General features: G+C 43.4%; 1 protein-coding gene across 1 annotated transcript in view; it reads right to left on the minus strand.

The window, feature by feature from the left end:
* The window catches only part of UBAP1 (ubiquitin associated protein 1), a 29,828-nt gene extending 17,841 nt beyond the window's left edge, over window positions 1–11,987 (minus strand). Inside the window, exons 1-3 of the mRNA XM_073680402.1 lie at window positions 11,832–11,987; window positions 3,590–3,630; window positions 815–939 (exon numbers count right to left, since the gene is read on the minus strand). Of these exons, the coding sequence (XP_073536503.1) occupies window positions 815–939; window positions 3,590–3,623 (159 nt within the window). The 5' untranslated portion in view covers window positions 3,624–3,630; window positions 11,832–11,987. The remainder of the gene's footprint in view (window positions 1–814; window positions 940–3,589; window positions 3,631–11,831) is intronic.
* Between the last annotated feature and the right edge of the window lie 6,097 nt (window positions 11,988–18,084).

The following is an 18,084-nucleotide window of genomic DNA, read 5'->3' on the forward strand; positions in this document are numbered from 1 at the left end:
ACCCTTTTGTTTCTGGGTATTTTGATTGTGATGGGATATTATTGTTTTGGGGGTACAATTTGGAAAAGGTATTTTTGATGGGTGGTATATATTTATTAATACATGTGACCCTGTTGCTGTCCCCCTTATATTTCCACTTACTATATAGGCTGACCTTTCGGGCGCTGTGTCACAGTTTTTAACATTGTTTTATTCATGTGGATCCAGCACTCTGTGTCCACTCTGTCGTCCGCATTTATCTTTGTAATTTGTGTTTACTACATGTGTTAATAAAGGAATTTTCTTACTTCTTTACAATTTTGAACTTGTGTGGCCATCTTTTTGTTTCTCTGCTACACAGAGGAACAATCCCCCCCTTTCCTTTACTAGAAAATATAGACGTTGGAGAGGGGAGAATTTGTGGGAGGTCAATGGATTTCATTGGGTGCAATGTACCGTAATACATAAGATAAAAAGTTGGCTAAATTAAAGCTTCTTCCTTACATAGGGCATTGTAAAGCAGTTTTCAGAAATTCACCTGAATCTCATTAATCCGTTTCATGTAAAAAGATTAAAATAAATTGCTTTTATTGGGCATTTATACTGAGATGAGTACTGCATTTATACTACAGAGCTGTAATTCTGAAAGCTTCAGAGCGAAACTCTCCGGGCTCGATTCATTATTGCATTTATATATAATGTAACATATAAATTATAGAGGAGGATTTGGAATAACATTGAAGGAATATACATATTGCCACTGAGACAGAAGGAAATAGACAACTGCTGGCTTTTTAGGTGGCTTTACACAATGAATAATCCTACAGACCCTTACCTGGACTTCACCGATGAGCTGGCTGATGTCCGGCACACAGAAACCAATAGGAAAACCCACTTTGTCTGGTACTCTGAACTTGTCACCAATCTTAAACGGGACGTCCTCTAAGTAACTGAAAGGCCCTAGAAGAAAGACAAATAGCAAAGAGGAGCATTAGCCCGGGATCAGGACATTATGTCACAGCCAAGTAATGTGTGGCCACGCTAGAAAATGGGGGCACTTTACTAAAAGTAAATTACTAACTTAATTCTGCTGGGACGGCAAGAAGGGAATCTGAAATCATGACATTGGAGCCAAAAAAGTATCTGTTTCTATATGGAAAGAAACTTTTTATTTTCTTTGAAAACCTAGAGACATACCCAGAGTGTAACTTTAATATGTGTTTTAACTCAGCACAATATATAGGATGCTGTCAGACAATGGAAAGAATATTGTTTATTAAGATAAGAGTATGACAAATTATAGGGCGTGTATATTCTCTCATGACAACTCTTCTCATATTAGGGCTTACTTACGTTATAAAGGAGGGTCCGCTGCCTTTAACCTTCTGAACCCAAGGAAAAGGGTGCATGAGTGAGTCTGCACATGTGTAAGAGGACCACTGGTGTGTAATATATAGTATATATTTTATACACACACACTCCAACACTGAAATTTCAACACCAAGACGTACAAGTCATGGAGTTGCCATGGAGTCATGGCAATCACCGGATCTACAGGGTGGGCCATTTATATGGATACACCTAAATTAAATGGGAATGGTTGGTGATATCAACTTCCTGTTTGTGGCACATTAGCATATGGGAGGGGGAAAACTTTTCCAGATGGGTGGTGACCATGGCGGCCATTTTGAAGTTGGCCATTTTGGATCCAACTTTATTTTTTTCAATGGGAAGAGGGTCATGTGACACATCAAACAAATTGAGAATTTCATAAGAAAAACAATGGTGTGCTTGGTTTTAACGTAACTTTATTCTTTCATGAGTTTTTTACAAGTTTATGACCACTTATAAAATGTGTTCAAAGTGCTGCCCATTGTGTTGGACTGTCAATGCAACCCTCTTCTCCCACTCTTGACACACTGATGGCAACACCGCAGAAGAAATGCTAGCACAGACTTCCAGTATCCCTTGTTTCAGATGCTGCACATCTCATATCTTCACAGCATTGACAATTGCCTTCAGATGACCCCAAAGATAAGTCTATGGGGGTCATATCGGGAGACCTTGGTGGCCATTCAACTGGCCCACGACGACCAATCCACTTTCCAGGAAACTGTTCATGTAGGAATGCTCGGAGCTTACACCCATAATGTGGTGGTGACCATCTTGTTGTAAAAACTCAGGGAACGCGCCATCTTCAGTGCATAAAGAGGGCAACACGTCATCATGTAGCAATTTCAGATATCCAGTGGCATTGAGGTTTATATTGATGAAGAATGGCCCCACTATCTTTGTACTCCATATACCACACCATACCATCAAGATACGAGATGTGCAGAATCTGAAACAACGGATACTGGAAGCCTGTGCTAGCATTTCTTCTGCAGTGTTGCTATCAGGGTGTCAAGAGTGGGAGAAGAGGGTTGCATTGACAATCCAACACAATGGGCAACACTTTGAACACATTTTATAAGTGGTCATAAACTTGTAAAAAAAACTCATGAAAGAATAAAGTTACGTTAAAACCAAGCAAACCATTGTTTTTCTTATGAAATTCTCAATTTGTTTGATGTGTCACATGACCCTCTTCCCATTGAAAAAAATAAAGTTGGATCCAAAATGACCAACTTCAAAATGGCCGCCATGGTCACCACCCATCTGGAAAAGTTTTCCTCCTCCCATATACTAATGTGCCACAAACAGGAAGTTGATATCACCAACTATTCCCATTTAATTTAGGTGTATCCATATAAATGGCTCACCCTGTATAGACATGTTAATGATATGCACGTGGTCTCCACATGGAGTCCAGAGGGGGGAATGGAGGTCTATTCTCTTCAGCAATGATTCCTGTTTTTCTCTTGGACACAATGATAGTCAGAGATTGGTCTGGAGACCACATGGCCAACTCCATGAAGTTTCCTTCACCAGGGAACATCACACCACTCATATTTCTGAAATTATGGTGTTCGGTGGTATAATGTACAGGAGCTGGACTCCTCTAGTCTCCATTCCTGGTACACTTATAGCTCACTGTTACATTGATTTGGTCGTGGAACCAGTTGTAAGGCCATATCTCCAACATTTCCTAGAAGCAGTTTTCAACACAAGAATGCCACGGGGCATGTTGCTCATGGTACTGTGATCAGACTGCGTATCCTAAACACGCCATTATGGCCTTCAGCATCTCCGGACTCGTCTCCCATATCTGGGATGTCATTGGTCGGCAATTGCACAGGAGCTGCCAGCAGCGGATCTTGATGATTTGCTCAAGTGCATTCAGTGAGGCAGAACATTCCTCAGACGACCAAGTCTAGCAACCTTGGCTGTAAGTGCGAGGATTTCTTAGTGTGACACTCATACTCTATATTGAAAAAAATAATTCAAGAGGTTTCTATTTTTCAGAATTTGCATATCATTAACATGTCAATCCACCCTGTGCTTTCCGCAATTCTTGGTGCTATAATTTCAATGTTGAGGAGAAGATATCTGTAGATATTTAATAAATCTATAGATTTGTTTCTGAATAGAAAACAGACTGCACATTAGAATACATTTACATACGCTCGGGATAACGCCGGGCAGACGACAAATCACCAGCTATTCTTACCATGTAAATCTGAAGCCGACTTCCTAGAAGCCATTTAGAGTCTGGAGGAACATAAAAGACAGAAGTGAGAGCAGAGCAACTTATGATCCACATGAAAGCCACATGACAAGCAAACTCCGAATATTCATTTAACGGGTATTAGGATGTCATCCGACCGATCCTCAAAAACAAATCTGGTTTGGTAAGTCAATTACAAAGAATTATTGTTTCTGCAGTATCCATGTGTAATATAGCGGGCTCATCAAAAGGAAAACTGATAATTAAAAGTAACCAGTTAACGATTTTGTATAATACCCAAATCTAAACAAAGCCCACAATGACATTAATACTGCTTGCAAACCCATAGGGGTCTCCTATAGCTATACCGGGATAAAGTAAATTAGGTTAGGGGCGACACAGAATGAACGTCTTGTAACCGTCCTGGTAAGACGTGTTTAAAGCAGAGCACATCTGACGATTGTATAAGTCATTAACCACAACCCGGACGCTTCACCGCTCACATGATTCATTACATAAACACCTTAAAGACTTTCTCCAGGTCATGTGAATGACTCCTCGCTGCACTTTGGATCTGACATTTATAGGAAATCATCTCTGCAACTGTCGTGTAGAAGACATAATACAGATCTAGATCTCTACAGGTTCAGTACATCTTATAGTCCGCTGAAGCCATGGGAAACTCACAGCAAATGTACAGGGGTCACTAAACCAACCAGCGTGTGATTATGTAGAATGGGTACGGTTTTCCAAACATTGGGGGCACAAGTCCAACAGCAGCGGGCAGAGGCACAATGTGCAGATCAAGCCTAAGAAAGCACGTCACTTAATGGAGTATTCCCATCGCCAAGATCCTATGTAGTAGGTGTAATAATAACATTAGCAAATCCCTCCAACTAGAAATGTAGTATAGTTCTTCTGATTCACTGTCACTTTTCCCATGTGCAGTGCTTTGCAGTAGCTTAGGTATCCATGGCTATGTCCATTCATACAGTGAGAGTTAGTGGTCGTAACCATGGATACCTAAGCTACTGCAAAGCCCTGCACATGGGCTAAGTCACAGTGAATCAGAAGAACTATTCTACATTTCTAATTGGAGACATTTAATAATATTATTACGACCACACCCAATACATACTGTGATAGGATCCTGAAGACGGGAATACCCCTTTAACTGTGTATGTAATTTAGAACTCCTTTTTATTACTTTTTCAAATGTTCTATTTCCTCAGGCATGGCGACCACCACCGAACTATGAAACAACCTAAAGAGATATGGCATACACCTAGTCTGTTGGTACAGTCACTGGATCGTTTACCAGTGTATATATTACAAAGAGGATTCATCATAAGTTAATAAAGAGCTATTAATATTAAATATATTGTAAAAAAAAGAAAAAAGTATAAAGTACAGTTTTTGCTGTCAAATGACTAATATGCAGAGTACCAAACAGCCTAAAGTGAGGAGCTGTGCTAAATCACTGGCCCCCAACCCTTATCTGCAGAGTAAGAAGGTGCCAGTACTTTTATTACATTTAGCAACTGGGGACAGGTCCAAAATGGAAACAAGGTAACACTATTCAAGTGCATGTGGAAGACGCAGATTATAAAAAGATCTTCCAAAAGTAAGTTCTTCCGCACAACAGAGAAGACTCTTACGTCATGTTCTTGGCTGTGGCTGTACACTGACCACATACAAAAACAGTTTCCATTTAGAAAATAACCACGGACACAATGAGTAACTTCATGATGAGGAGCGCACGTCTTCACCTTTATCATGTGAGAGTCCAGGAATGTCCCAGCATCAGAATTCACACATTTGCGTATTCCTGATTTATAATGGGAGTATAGATAATGCGAGTATGGATGTAAAGGAAGAAGTCGCAGAGCTATCTATGGACAGGAGTCAGCGTCTCATTAACATAAGCAATATCCAATAATAAACTGCCGCGGAGGGCGAGACGGGAGGAGCGATATTTTTAGATCATTAAATTACAGGTTTATAAACTGATGGAGAAGGGTGGAGAAGGGCTGGATGTTTGCTCCTTGTTTTTATGATGTATTGTGAACATGTTTACCTCTTTATTCTGGAAAGACTTACAATTATCAGACAATATACAGAACATAATACATGCACAAAAACAACAACACAATTCGGGTATGTTCACACAAATGTCTTGTGCTCTCCGTGTCGAGAGCGAGTAGCGCAAGGACCCAGTGACCAGGCCTGTGTGCTGCTCTACATGGCCGCGTGCTCTAGCCTGGTCCGGCATATGAAGCAAACTAGTGCATGTAAATAGCGGGCCGGCACAAGCACAATTTACGGACGTGACGGGTCCAAAAATTCAGCAGACAACTTGAACTTAGCTAAGGCCCGTACTGAGATGCTCGTGAACATTTTCTATTCCATGTTTTACAATAATCTAAAACGTTTTTGTAGCTGTTCACATGTCATGTGTTATTGAGGACTGAGTGTGTGCCAAAAAGAAGAGAGTCACACTTTCGAGTTTATTCGCCTGCAAACTACTTGGACAGCACATTGATGGCATCCTACTGTCATCCTAATTTTTCCATGACTGCTAGAAGTTTAAACATAGGAATAACACTAAAAACTGATGCAAATCTGTCCCGTTTTTTTTTTTTTTTTTTCTTCACATACGAGATGTAAAAGCAAATGTCTGAATTAGGCTTTACATCCACTTTGCACAGTCTTCTAGTGCATAGAAGATTTTACTGACACCACATAAACCCTCCAAACTGACATATTAGGCTATGAAATAAAAGCAAAGACATACTGCCAGATCCATTACTTAATAATATTGCACAAGATCACTCAGCCCAGTGATCGGTTGCAGTGCTTTTGTGTGCTGTGGTCGCGATGTCATAGCTGCAGCCTGTTAAAGACCAGAGACAGCGACTGAATAAAGTGGAGTTATTTCTAATCCCGGTAAGCAATTGAGCAAAAAATAAAAAAAAAAATAGTTTCTTTAAAAAGATTGATCCTTAAAGTCACTAAGTGCCAAGTCCAAAACAAAATCCTCACTCAAAGTAAAGGGCAAAAACCATAGTCATAGCCACAATCATCCGGTTCATTCAGGCGTTGAATAGATCTCACACCAAAGACCTGTACAATGCTGTTACCAGGACAGAGAAAATGTTTAGAACTTCACATTTTTCTCAGATTTTCCAGATGCATAAGAAGCGCATCCATCGCCGTTTCTAGTGGATCAGAAACGTACGACACCCACTGACCCAGCGTACGAAGCAGCAGAGATCCGACAGCCGACAGCATTGCATCCATTATTTATACAGCAGAGTTAAATGTTTCATTCAATCAAAACAAAAAAAAACAGTGAACCCAAACATGGAGTCTTCAGCATCGGCAGATGGGATTGAGCAATGCTAGCCACAGATTAGTCACTACTTTTCCCTGGATTACAAACAAAGCAGAATAAATTCAGATCACTGATGAACAGAGCAGATCGTAAACAAGGAGAGAAGCCGGGGATGTCAGAATGAGCGCAGCTCTGGCGGATCATACAGCCATTTACATCCCGATCAGCACAAACATAACAAGCATTTAACCAATGACCCAATTATAAACTTGGATCAAATCTTAATCCCACTTTGAGTTACTCACTGACAGATCAGTGAAACAAGTTACTGGGTGTCCTAAAAGTATATGGGGAGGGGAGGGGGGAGTAAAAAGTAGTTTCACTCACATCGTAGCCAATGTGAGCCACCCACAGACGCAGCGTAAAGCATACAAAATATAAGAGAAGAAAACTGAGCATATACCCTGCTCAAAATAACTAAGTACCCTATGTTACTTACATGTACTATTTATCACTATTTTGATAAAAAAAAACATAAAATACATCCCACCACGACAAGGTGAACCCAATCGGAACGATCCTAACCTCTAGTAATAAAACATCACTGTGTCAGAAGACCTCAATGTATATGGGGGCAGAGCAGGACCGGAGTCCGACAGTTCAGACACCTGGTCATGGGAACCTATGATCATTGCTAGGCCCTAAATGAGCAGCACCACTGATCACAAGAAAAGGGGGTCCTGAGCATTAAATTTGAAAGTCGTGTTGGTTGAGCATGTACCCTGACAATCCATTAAAAATCTATGGGATTGACAGATTGCCGCATTCTGCTGTCAGCTTTCTCCGTTCACAGACGTCAAATGGAGTGATACCCATTTTGCAAGGAACGATCATGCATGTGCTACTTGGTTCCCCAACTTTCGTGGTTGGTGGGACTCTAGCAATCAGCAATTTTATTATTCTAGCGCCATTTATTCCAGAGCTGGTCGCGCAGTGGTATGGTGGAGCGAGGGTTACTGCAGGTTGTAGGCTTGTCGGAAGAGGTGAGTTTTCAGGTTCCTTTTGAAGGCTTCCACAGTAGGCGAGAGTCTGACGTGTTGGGATAGAGAGATCCAGAGTAGGGGGGATGCTCGGGAGAAATCTTGTATGCGATTGTGGGAAGAGGAGATAAGAGGGGAGTAGAGCAGGGGATCTTGTGAGGATCGGAGGTTGCGTGCAGGTATGTACCGGGAGACTAGGTCACAGATGTATGGAGGACACAGGTTGTGGATGGCTTTGTATGTCATGGTTAGGGTTTTAAACTGGAGTCTCTGGGCAATAGGGAATCCAGTGCAGGGATTGACAGAGAGGAGAGGCCGGGGAATAGCGGGCGACAGGTGGATTAGTGGGGCAGCAGAGTTTAGGATAGATTGGATGGGTGCGAGAGTGTTAGAAGGGAGGCCACAGAGCAGGAGGTTGCAGTAGTCGAGGCGGGAGATGATGAGGACGTGCACTAGCGTTTTTGCAGATTAATGGTTGAGGAATGTGCGGATCCAGGAGATTTTTTTGAGTTGGAGTCGACAGGAAGTGGAAAGGCTTGGAGATGAGGTTTGAAGTAGAGGTTAAAATAGTGTGCAGATGGGTGATAAAGGGGTTGTCATCTTTCTGAAAACTTCCTGAAATATGTCCAGTCAGATATTATATAGAACGAGCATTGCTTACCCTGCCGCTGCGCCAGTCTCCAGTTTGCATGTTTACAACTGACAGACAGTTTTCTGAAAGGGAACAACCCCTTTAAGACTTAAAAGTTTAGGTTACCTTAGGTTTTATCCATATGTTGTATGTGTATTGCATTTTCACAAAAGACTTTTTTACTGTGACCATAAGCACCTAAAATTCTGCAAACACAGCTGTGATAAACTCAATGAACTGATTGGACAAGAACGTGCGGCCATCAGTCGGCATTTGGCCCAGAAGCCAATATCCAGAGCGAAGGGAACAAGTCTGGAGAAATAAGGGTCAACACTGTAAATATTGAGGCTGTGCATAAACTTGATGTATTGGTCAATAAAAGTGTAAAAAAAAATTAAAAAAAAGATAATTGTACTTCAGTAACCACAGAAACATCCGACTAAAAGATTTAAAAACACTAAAGCCGCAAACGTGAAAACCAAAACGCGAGTCAGTCTTAAAACTTTTGGCCACGGCTGTAGACCTTCTGCTTCAGTTACACTGCCATCATTGTTGCTTGGATAATCTGAGAAATACTTAACGTGCAGGGAGAAGCTGTGAGTATGTTGTGCCAAGTCTCCAGACGCCTTACAAAACAGCTTCTCTCTCTCAACAGGAAATGTATTTACAGCGTCACAAAGGTACATTGGACCGTGGGTAGGAGGCAGCGGTGGAGCATGAGCGTTGCAACAGAACCCTGGTCTCCGGCACTGAGACCAATCAGTCTGATACAAGGTCCTGTAAACGTGTCAAGGACGGGTAAATAAAGTAGATACAGTGAAATCTTTGTGAGAAAGCGATGAGGGATATTACAATGAATGGGAACACTCAATATTTACATAAAAGAGGAAGAAAACCAGAAAGACCTACATGCAGAGATGAGGTTTTGTTACAATTGTATCCAGTTTATAAACAATCCTAGTTTCCTACAATGTATCAGCCTGGAGTCCTGGACAGGAGATTAAAGGATTGTTCTCATCAGAAAATCTTCAGGAGCACAGCAATCCCCTACCTACCAGACTGCTATTTGCCAGGAGGCGGTGTGCTCCAGACTGATGGTTGTGCGGCTGGGTCTGAACGGTGTGCAAGTTGCAGAGAGCCATACTACTTTTATTTTTACACCCACTCTGGAGGCTATCTGAGCTATCTGTGGTTTAGAAATTGCTGACCAAGACAAAAAGGAATGTAACAAGTTAAGGAATCCTATAGGGGTAATGTACAAGATAATCGTTACCCCACACAAATTTACACTGACTGATAACCCGGTACAAGGGTTCCCAGGAACACTGATTACCAATCAGCCTGTCTAAACAGACCGGCACTCAGACGAATGAGATAAATGCTCAATCGTTGGATGAAATAATTTTCCAGCTTGCTTATAAATACACATTTTCAACAGCAGATCGCCCGCCCTGTGTAAACAGGACACGTGTCACAGAATATAATATCCTATATGTACAGGAAGATTGTGTTAACAATCGTTCTGTGGAAGTGCGGTCGGTTGTATAAACAGGCTATTCAACAATCCCCAACCAACAGTCATTTACCAGCAGAGACAGAGCGGTCTAAACCCAACTTTACCTTCTGTCTACCTCATGATATATCACATAAAACATCATAAAAAGAAAGTATAACTATACAATATAACCGACGCCATAGTACCGTAATTATTACACCTGCCCATCATAAAAGGAAATCGGTCAGTAAGGTCAACCTCCCAACCCACAGATATGGGCATGCAGGTCTTTGAAATGTAAAGCCATGGACTTCTTTATCTTTTCTATCTGTTGCTGCCATCCCAAGAAATTAGCATTTTAACACATAAGCAGATGAGTTGTTGACTGCTCCTCAGGGTTTGACCTTCTGGGTTATTTCCCACCCAGCAGCTGGATTAATAGCTCATTGTCTGACTTCCTTGCCTGGTGCCCAATACCACACAGACGGTGAGCTATCAATCAAGCTAAAGAGGCTGATGCTGAGTGGGAAACAACCTGCCATGTCCAGTGCACTTAAGGCCTCATTTGCATGTGAAAATAAAACTAATTTCTCAATAATGCAGATGAAATATTAAGGAGTCAATGGATTTATATTTCAAAGACCTGTGTGCCAATATATGCAGTTTGGGGGGTGGTGGGGAGGGGCAAGTTGATCTTACTGACAGACAGATTCCCATTAACACCAAAGTCCACACTGGCACAATACAAAAAGGTTCTTCTACACAACTTAACTTATATTAAAACAAACAATTTCCAAATGTATCTAGATGTAAAGTGACCAAATATTTATAAAATAGAAATGATCATCCCCAAACTTTGGCTGCTCCTGTTTATTTGAGAAAGCCATCATTGCAAAAGCGACAACAGGAAGTGCAGCCGCCCTGGTTATCAACATTACATAAGTAACTTTCATTCTTCAATAGAAACATAGTGACAAAAGGAGTGTTCTGATCTGTGCTGCCCTTTCATAAACAGGATCGGTAGAGGTCGGCTCTGGATGGGTCACAGAGTGGTGGCGTAGCCATATAACACTGGAAAACCTCTTTGTCAACTATATGTTGTAGATCATAGAATCAAAGTTTTGGGAACTTCATCAAAACCCTTCTCCGATATCACAGAACAAAACAAGTGCAAATGGATGATAGAGGATATGTCCAAAGAAACCAGCTCTCATATTTCAACAACCATATCACAGTCACCCGCGCTGTGATCCGGTCCCCGTCACCCGCGCTGTGATCCGGTCCCCGTCACCCGCGCTGTGATCCGGTCCCCGTCACCTGTCACCTGCCCTGTGATCCGGTCCCCGTTACCTGTCACCTGCCCTGTGATCCGGTCCCCGTTACCTGTCACCTGCCCTGTGATCCGGTCCCCGTTACCTGTCACCTGCGCTGTGATCCGGTCCCCGTTACCTGTCACCTGCCCTGTGATCCGGTCCCCGTTACCTGCGCTGTGATCCGGTCCCCGTTACCTGTCACCTGCGCTGTGATCCGGTCCCCGTTACCTGTCACCTGACATGTGATCCAGTCCCCGTTACCTGTCACCTGCGCTGTGATCCAGTCCCGGAGATGCCGAGGACACGGAGCAGACAGCCGGGCCCCGGTGTACGTGTTGTGCTGAGAGCCGTTAATCTGTCCTCTCTTCCGGCACCAGGAGCAAAAAACTGGGGTGACAGAGACCCAAAAGCCCGACTAGCAGCTGCACTCACCCGCTGAGCTGCCTCCTCTACCCGGGGTGAATCCGTCACTTTCCTACACACCCAGCTCCTCGGCCCCGGCCTCAGTGCGCGACGCCATCTTGGAACACTTCCTTCTTCCTGCAAACGGTGGCGTAAGACGTTATCACGTTAATCATGTGACCAGAGAGCTCTTACGCCTACAGTCATGTGACATGGCGTCACTCACGCTATATAGATAGATGAAGGTGAGCGGCGTGAGGGCGACACATGGCTGCTGCACGTGATCAGTGACTCGCCATGATAGGCGCAGCCTGTAGCCACCAACCAAATGACTGCTTATAGCTTCCAGAAAACTTCCGAGCAATAAGAGCTGGAATTTGATTGGCTGCAATAAGTGACGTCTTCATTTACCTCACACCGTGACAACTCTCACTTAGAAGTGGTAACCATAGCAACTGGGTTACAGTTCTTACAGGTTGAAAATGAAAGCAGTGTCCTGATTGGTTGTTAAAACCATAAACATCGACCACTTTTTTTCTTATGAAAAAAAAGTTTCCCACAAAAACCGCTGCAGCCGATCGGAGCCCTAGTCTTCTGCGCTGACTTAATTGTCAATGCTGCAGTCGATGAACACCCGCAGTTGCATAACAGTTTGTCACAAGTCCAGCAGGGAGCACAGGGCTCAGACCAATAGTGATGGGCAGGTCGGCCCTTTTCAGCAATCTGGCTCATGTAGCTCTGCTCACCAAATGTGCAGATTGAACGTATGGCTGGGTGGGCGGAGCCATTGATTGGCTGCAGCGGTTACATGACATTGTTTGTGATGAGACAAACGGGGGGTGGAACTGGGCTCGGGGCATAGCAGCCTCGCCAGTCCAGGAGGTAATTATTTAATTGTTTCAAGTTTTATTAGCGTCGCTGGCTCCCACTGCGCTCAGCGAGACCTGGCGACGCTGATGAGCGTTATCGTCAGTACCCGGCGCCTGTGAATAGCGGCTACTTTACTGCTGTTCACAGTCGCCGGATTCGGGGAACGTGGACTACATCGGATCTACATGGGAACATTTTTGGTAATAAAGTTGTGAACGAGGAACAGTCAACTACCATTACCCCGATTGCTGCCACATCAGGGCAATCGGTAAGAGCCGGGTAAAGCGCCAGAATTGGAACATCTAATGTGAAGAACCACTACTAGGGGGGCTGCGGGCTGGTATTTTTAGGCTGGGAAGGGCCCAATAACTATGGACCTTCCCAGTCTGATAATATAAGCCAGCAGCTGTCTGCTTTACCTTGGCTGGTTATCAAAAATAGGGGGGACCCACATCGTTATTTTAAATTACTTATTTATTTAATAGGTTAAATAAGGCCAAACACCCTTTAGTGCCACATGAAAGCCTCTAAAGGGTGTACGTTTATTATATGTAGGAGGCTTGAAAGATTAAAAGAGATTTTTTTTCTTCCTATAAAATTACTAAAAGATAATGAAAAACCCTTAAAATATTGTCATTTTTAATGTATTTTTTTTAAGAATAATCATCACAAATCAGCAAATAACACAGACATATTTGGTGTCCCTGTAATCGTAACGACCTGCACAACCCAGAGATCAGATTATTTACGGGGATCGGTAAATGATGTAAAAAAATGGTGTGATTGATATTTTTTTCTCTATTAAACCCATGAAAAATGTAATAAAAATGTAATGTTGAGGTCATGTTCACACATAGGGTAAATGCTGCATTTTTTCTACTTCTTTTTTTTCTGCAGCTGTCCGCACCCAAAAAACGCAAAAAAAATCTCTTCTGATTATTGCGTGTTTGCTGCGTTTCTTGTATGCGTGTTCCCCAATATTTGATGCATTTTTGGTGCAGTTGTGAATCTGCATTTTTAAAGTTTTTTTTAATAATACAGAAAAGCTTTGATTCTGCACTTAAAAATTCAAAGGTGTTTTTTTTCATACGTTTTTTCAGAATAAACATATAAAGAAAAATTGCAGCAAAATCGCAGAGTTCAGCAGCGTCTTTAGACGCACAGAGGGCGGAGATTTTGTGGAATCACATCCACTTTGCTTAGACCGTGTTCACATGTAGCGTAACTACTGATTTTTTTTCTGCTGTTTTTTTGCACTGAAATTCTGCTGTGTTTAACTATCCAAGCAAAGCGGATGTGATTTCATGAAAACTGCACCCGCTGTGGTCTAAAGACGCTGCTGTACTCTGCGGTTTTGGTGCTTTTTTTTCTCTGAAGGCTTCTATGCAGAGCGTTAAAAAAAAGTGACTCGACCCCTGGGCCGTGGGGTACCCGGAACTGGGCTTCTGTGAGATGCTGGGGGTAGTAGTGGCAACCCGATCCCGTGGCTCAGGGTGGTTAGACCAAATGCTGCGCAGTCTATTTATCAGTGTTTTGGAATGTCCGACTACGCCACCCGTGGATTGCGGTCAAAGATAACCGCCGCTGCAAGGCAGACCGCTGAGGCTGGTGTTGGTGTGCAGCACAGGGATAGGATAACTCCCCACGGGAAGAGTGTAGCCTCAGGGCAGTGTAAGTGGATGCTGGGGGTGATGGTGCAGGCGCAGCATAAATCACACAGAGTCCAATGGTGCAGTTCAGGCCTTTTACTCACAGTTGATATCCAAGTCACTTCTGTCAGCAATGACTGCCCAAGCCGTGCTGCGTCCACCAGGTGAGGGGCTCGGTCAACCCCCAGGCAACTCAGGAGTGTGGCACAGGACCCCCTTCTATCCTTTCTCTGGCCTCTCGTGCCCCAGCAGTGACCACGCTTCTGTCCGGCTGCCTCGGGCCTTCTCTGGTAAAACTTGGCGCCAGTTTCCCTGACCCTATGTGGTGCCTTCCTAGCAGGTGTAGCAAGGGGTCGCACCAATAAATGATCACGACCTCCGATTCTTGGCTGAGGGATGATTTACCTCCACCAACTTGGGAATCCGGTACCCTTCCATGGCCTGACCCTTCACCCGATATAACGCGGGCTTGCAACGGTTGCTGTCCATTCTGCTCTCTTAGGGTCCCTTCTGCCTTCTTGTTTCTGGAGCCTTTCTACTCCTCTGTCTCTCCTCTTTCCTTCATTCTCCTCTTCTCCTCTCTGGCCATGGCCTTCTCTCCAGGCCTGCCTCGTGGAGCTGAGCTCAGGCTGAGCCACAGCTCCCTGTCAGCTCTCTACTCCTTTACTCTGCTTCTCTGAACTGACTGAACTCCCCTCTAAAGATGGCTCCCACCTTTTATCTGCTTCTCTGTGTCTGAGCTCAGGTGACCTGCACCCAATGAGCTCCTTCCTGTGCTCCAGAAACCATCCCCTACTGCTCCTACATCACTGGGTTCTCTCCCCCCTCCCCACTCCAGCCAGGGACATAGTCAGTTGTGCCTGCAATTATATGGGAGCACCGTCGAGCTGTCCCCTGGAAATGGGGTGAGTGTGTATGTGTGTGTGCAGCTAACTGAGCCCTGGTCCATACTCCATCCTTACCTGAGAGTGGAATATCACACCTCTGGTTGAGGTGCAATACCCCTGTGGCAACCGAACCCTCGGGGCGCCACAAAAGTATGTAAAGAACGGCAGATACTTTTTAAGTGCAGAATCAAAGCTTTTCTATACTAAAAAAAACATTAAAAACGCAGCTTCACATCTGCACCAAAAAGGTATCAAATAAGGGGGAGGAGATTGTTATTGTGTAGTTTGATGTGGATCCTGCAGAAAACAAAAAACACAGTTTTCTGCAATGTGTGAACACGGCCTTACAGACACAAAATAAACTACATAAAGATGAGAAAGTTCTGGCAGCTCCGACTGTGAATGAAGGAGCAAAAAATAATCCACAGGTCCCAACTAGAGATGAGCAGGACGCACAGATGACGTCGCTCTGCCCTGGATGATCAAAAGCCGTCAGGGACGGCCGAAGGAAAGAGAATCGCGACCTCCCGTCCGGCCGCCAGGTAGCACTGATCTGGACGCTGGACCAGAGACCAGTAAATTCATCTGCTCATCTCTAGTCCCAACTGTCCTGGATACAGCAGACAGTCCTGGATTTGGGTCTACGCTCTGCAGTCTCGGGTGTCTGCTGATTGTCCCTCACTGTCAGGGCCCCTCTGACAACTCCTCCTGCCAGGGGACAAAGAAATGGAAAATGGGTGTGAATTAGGGCATGGCCAAAACTAGCAGCGGCGAGCTTAGCACACCGCATGATTTGTCCCTCTTTCTAATCTTCATAAATTGGGAAGTATGATAAATGAAAGCAGAGAATTACTTGTGATTGTGTCTCTTTCTGGCTTTGATGCAGCATGAAGAATACAGAATCCTCCACCGTGCAAAGTCTCCAGCCTGAACAATAGACAGAAGCGCCACATGGATTTGTGGTAAAACTTGGAGAGAGAGTAGTCTGAATTGAGTTGGGAAACATTTGCCCTTTCCTCTCAGTCATTGAGCTGAAGCTGGCTAGCCGGGAGTCAATTCCAAACTTGACAACTTTGCATCTGTTGCAGCACAGTAATTGATGCGCTTGCTACTTCTTTTGCTCCCAAGTTGCTGCTGACCAGTGTTGATGGGAGCACACTTGCTTGGATCAAGCAATGCTTTGTGAAAGCAGCACATGGCTCTTATCTCAGACCTTCCCCAAGGCTAGCTGAGGAGTAACTATAGTACTCAGTAAGGAGCCTCAGCACCGAGCTTCTCTCCACAAGACTGCCTGGTTTTATTATGGATATTTATACCTCATCCTGGTAGGATCCATCTAACATATGGCAACAACTTTTATCAAGAAAAGAGACGGCGCACAAGATGGTGAGTTCTTGTTATTGAATTATAATACTCAAAATAGTGTACAAAATAAAAACTGATTTGGCCAAAGCTGCAATAACTATTCTATTCTTTGATTCTGGATTGTACATACATGCAAATTAGATTACATGACAACCAATGCTTTTTTTTATAGCTGATTTTCCTGTCTTGATATTAGAGTAGGATTCCTCCAGAAACAATTCATTCAGACTCAGCTCAGTTGTGCTGCTTTTTCTTTCGACAGAATCCACAATGTATTTTGTCAGGTTGGCCTGCAATCAGATATTTACATTTTTACCTGTTCTCTCACAGTATAGACATTACATTAAGCACATGCAGAACTTTAGCACTGAGCAAACTCCCCATTTCCAAGTACAATGATCTCTTTTCTCAAAACCTGACTGTTGTTCTCCAAGTGCATAATGCTACACGGTAAAATGCTCAATCCGAGCAATTAGCTGGAAAAATTATGGAATTATCAGGCCCTGGCATGGCAATGTAAGGAGGCTTAATCACTGTGCAATGCTCCTCTGGGAAATTAATTATGCAAACTGCCTCTTCAGAGGGAAAAAGAACTAGAACTCTATGGCGCCATCTGTTGGAAGTACAAATACTGCAACTCACTATCAACCCTTTTAGCAAGCGTTGCGATATGATTTAACAAAAAGCCAAATTAGACTCTCAATTTGTAAACACAGTATTTCAGGGTATGGCCCCTCATCAGTACAAAGTATGAAATCTAATTTGGATAGCTAATAGACTCTGGATTGAGGTCTAAGGGGTAACGTTTCTTCTTGTGGAGAGTCACCTATCGGCCCTGGCATGCCAATGTAAGGAGGATTATTCTCCGGTCAATGCTACTCTGGGAAATTAAAAATGCAAATTTCCTCTTCAAAAAAGAATAGGACTAGAACTCTATAGCGCCACCTGTTGGAAGCAGCAATACTACAAGTCATTATCGACCCTTTAACAAGTCTTGCAATTTGACTTGGGATAAAAATCAAATCAGAATCTCAATATGCAGACACAGCAATCCAGGGTATTGCCCCTCATCAGTGCAAAGTATAATATCCAATGTGGCTAGGTGAGAGGCTCTGGACTTACATCTAAGGCTACAGCCCAAGTATCTTCTCAGCATTTGTAAGGCAAAACCAGAACTGGTGCACTCGCTTTTCTTATACCTTTTCTTTGATTGTTTCTCAAATAGTTTTGGCTTACAAATACTGAGAAAAAAATACTGATCAAACACTGATAGTGGGGCCGTAACCTAAGAGGTAACGTTTCTCCTTGTGGAGAGTGAAGAGGCAATTTGCATATTTTATTTCCCAGAGGAGCATTGCACAGCTAATAAGCCTCCTTACATTGGCATGCCAGGGCCGGTCACTCTCCACAAGGAGAAACGTTACCCCTTAGACCTCAGTGTAAAGCCTCTCACCTAGCCAAATCAGTTCTCATACTTTATACTGACAAGGAGCAATGGCCCAATATATTGTC

The sequence above is a fragment of the Phyllobates terribilis genome, unplaced genomic scaffold, assembly GCF_046119375.1.
Source record: "Phyllobates terribilis strain yellow unplaced genomic scaffold, ASM4611937v1 Scaffold_1__5_contigs__length_1240528914, whole genome shotgun sequence".
Lineage (NCBI taxonomy): Eukaryota > Metazoa > Chordata > Amphibia > Anura > Dendrobatidae > Phyllobates > Phyllobates terribilis.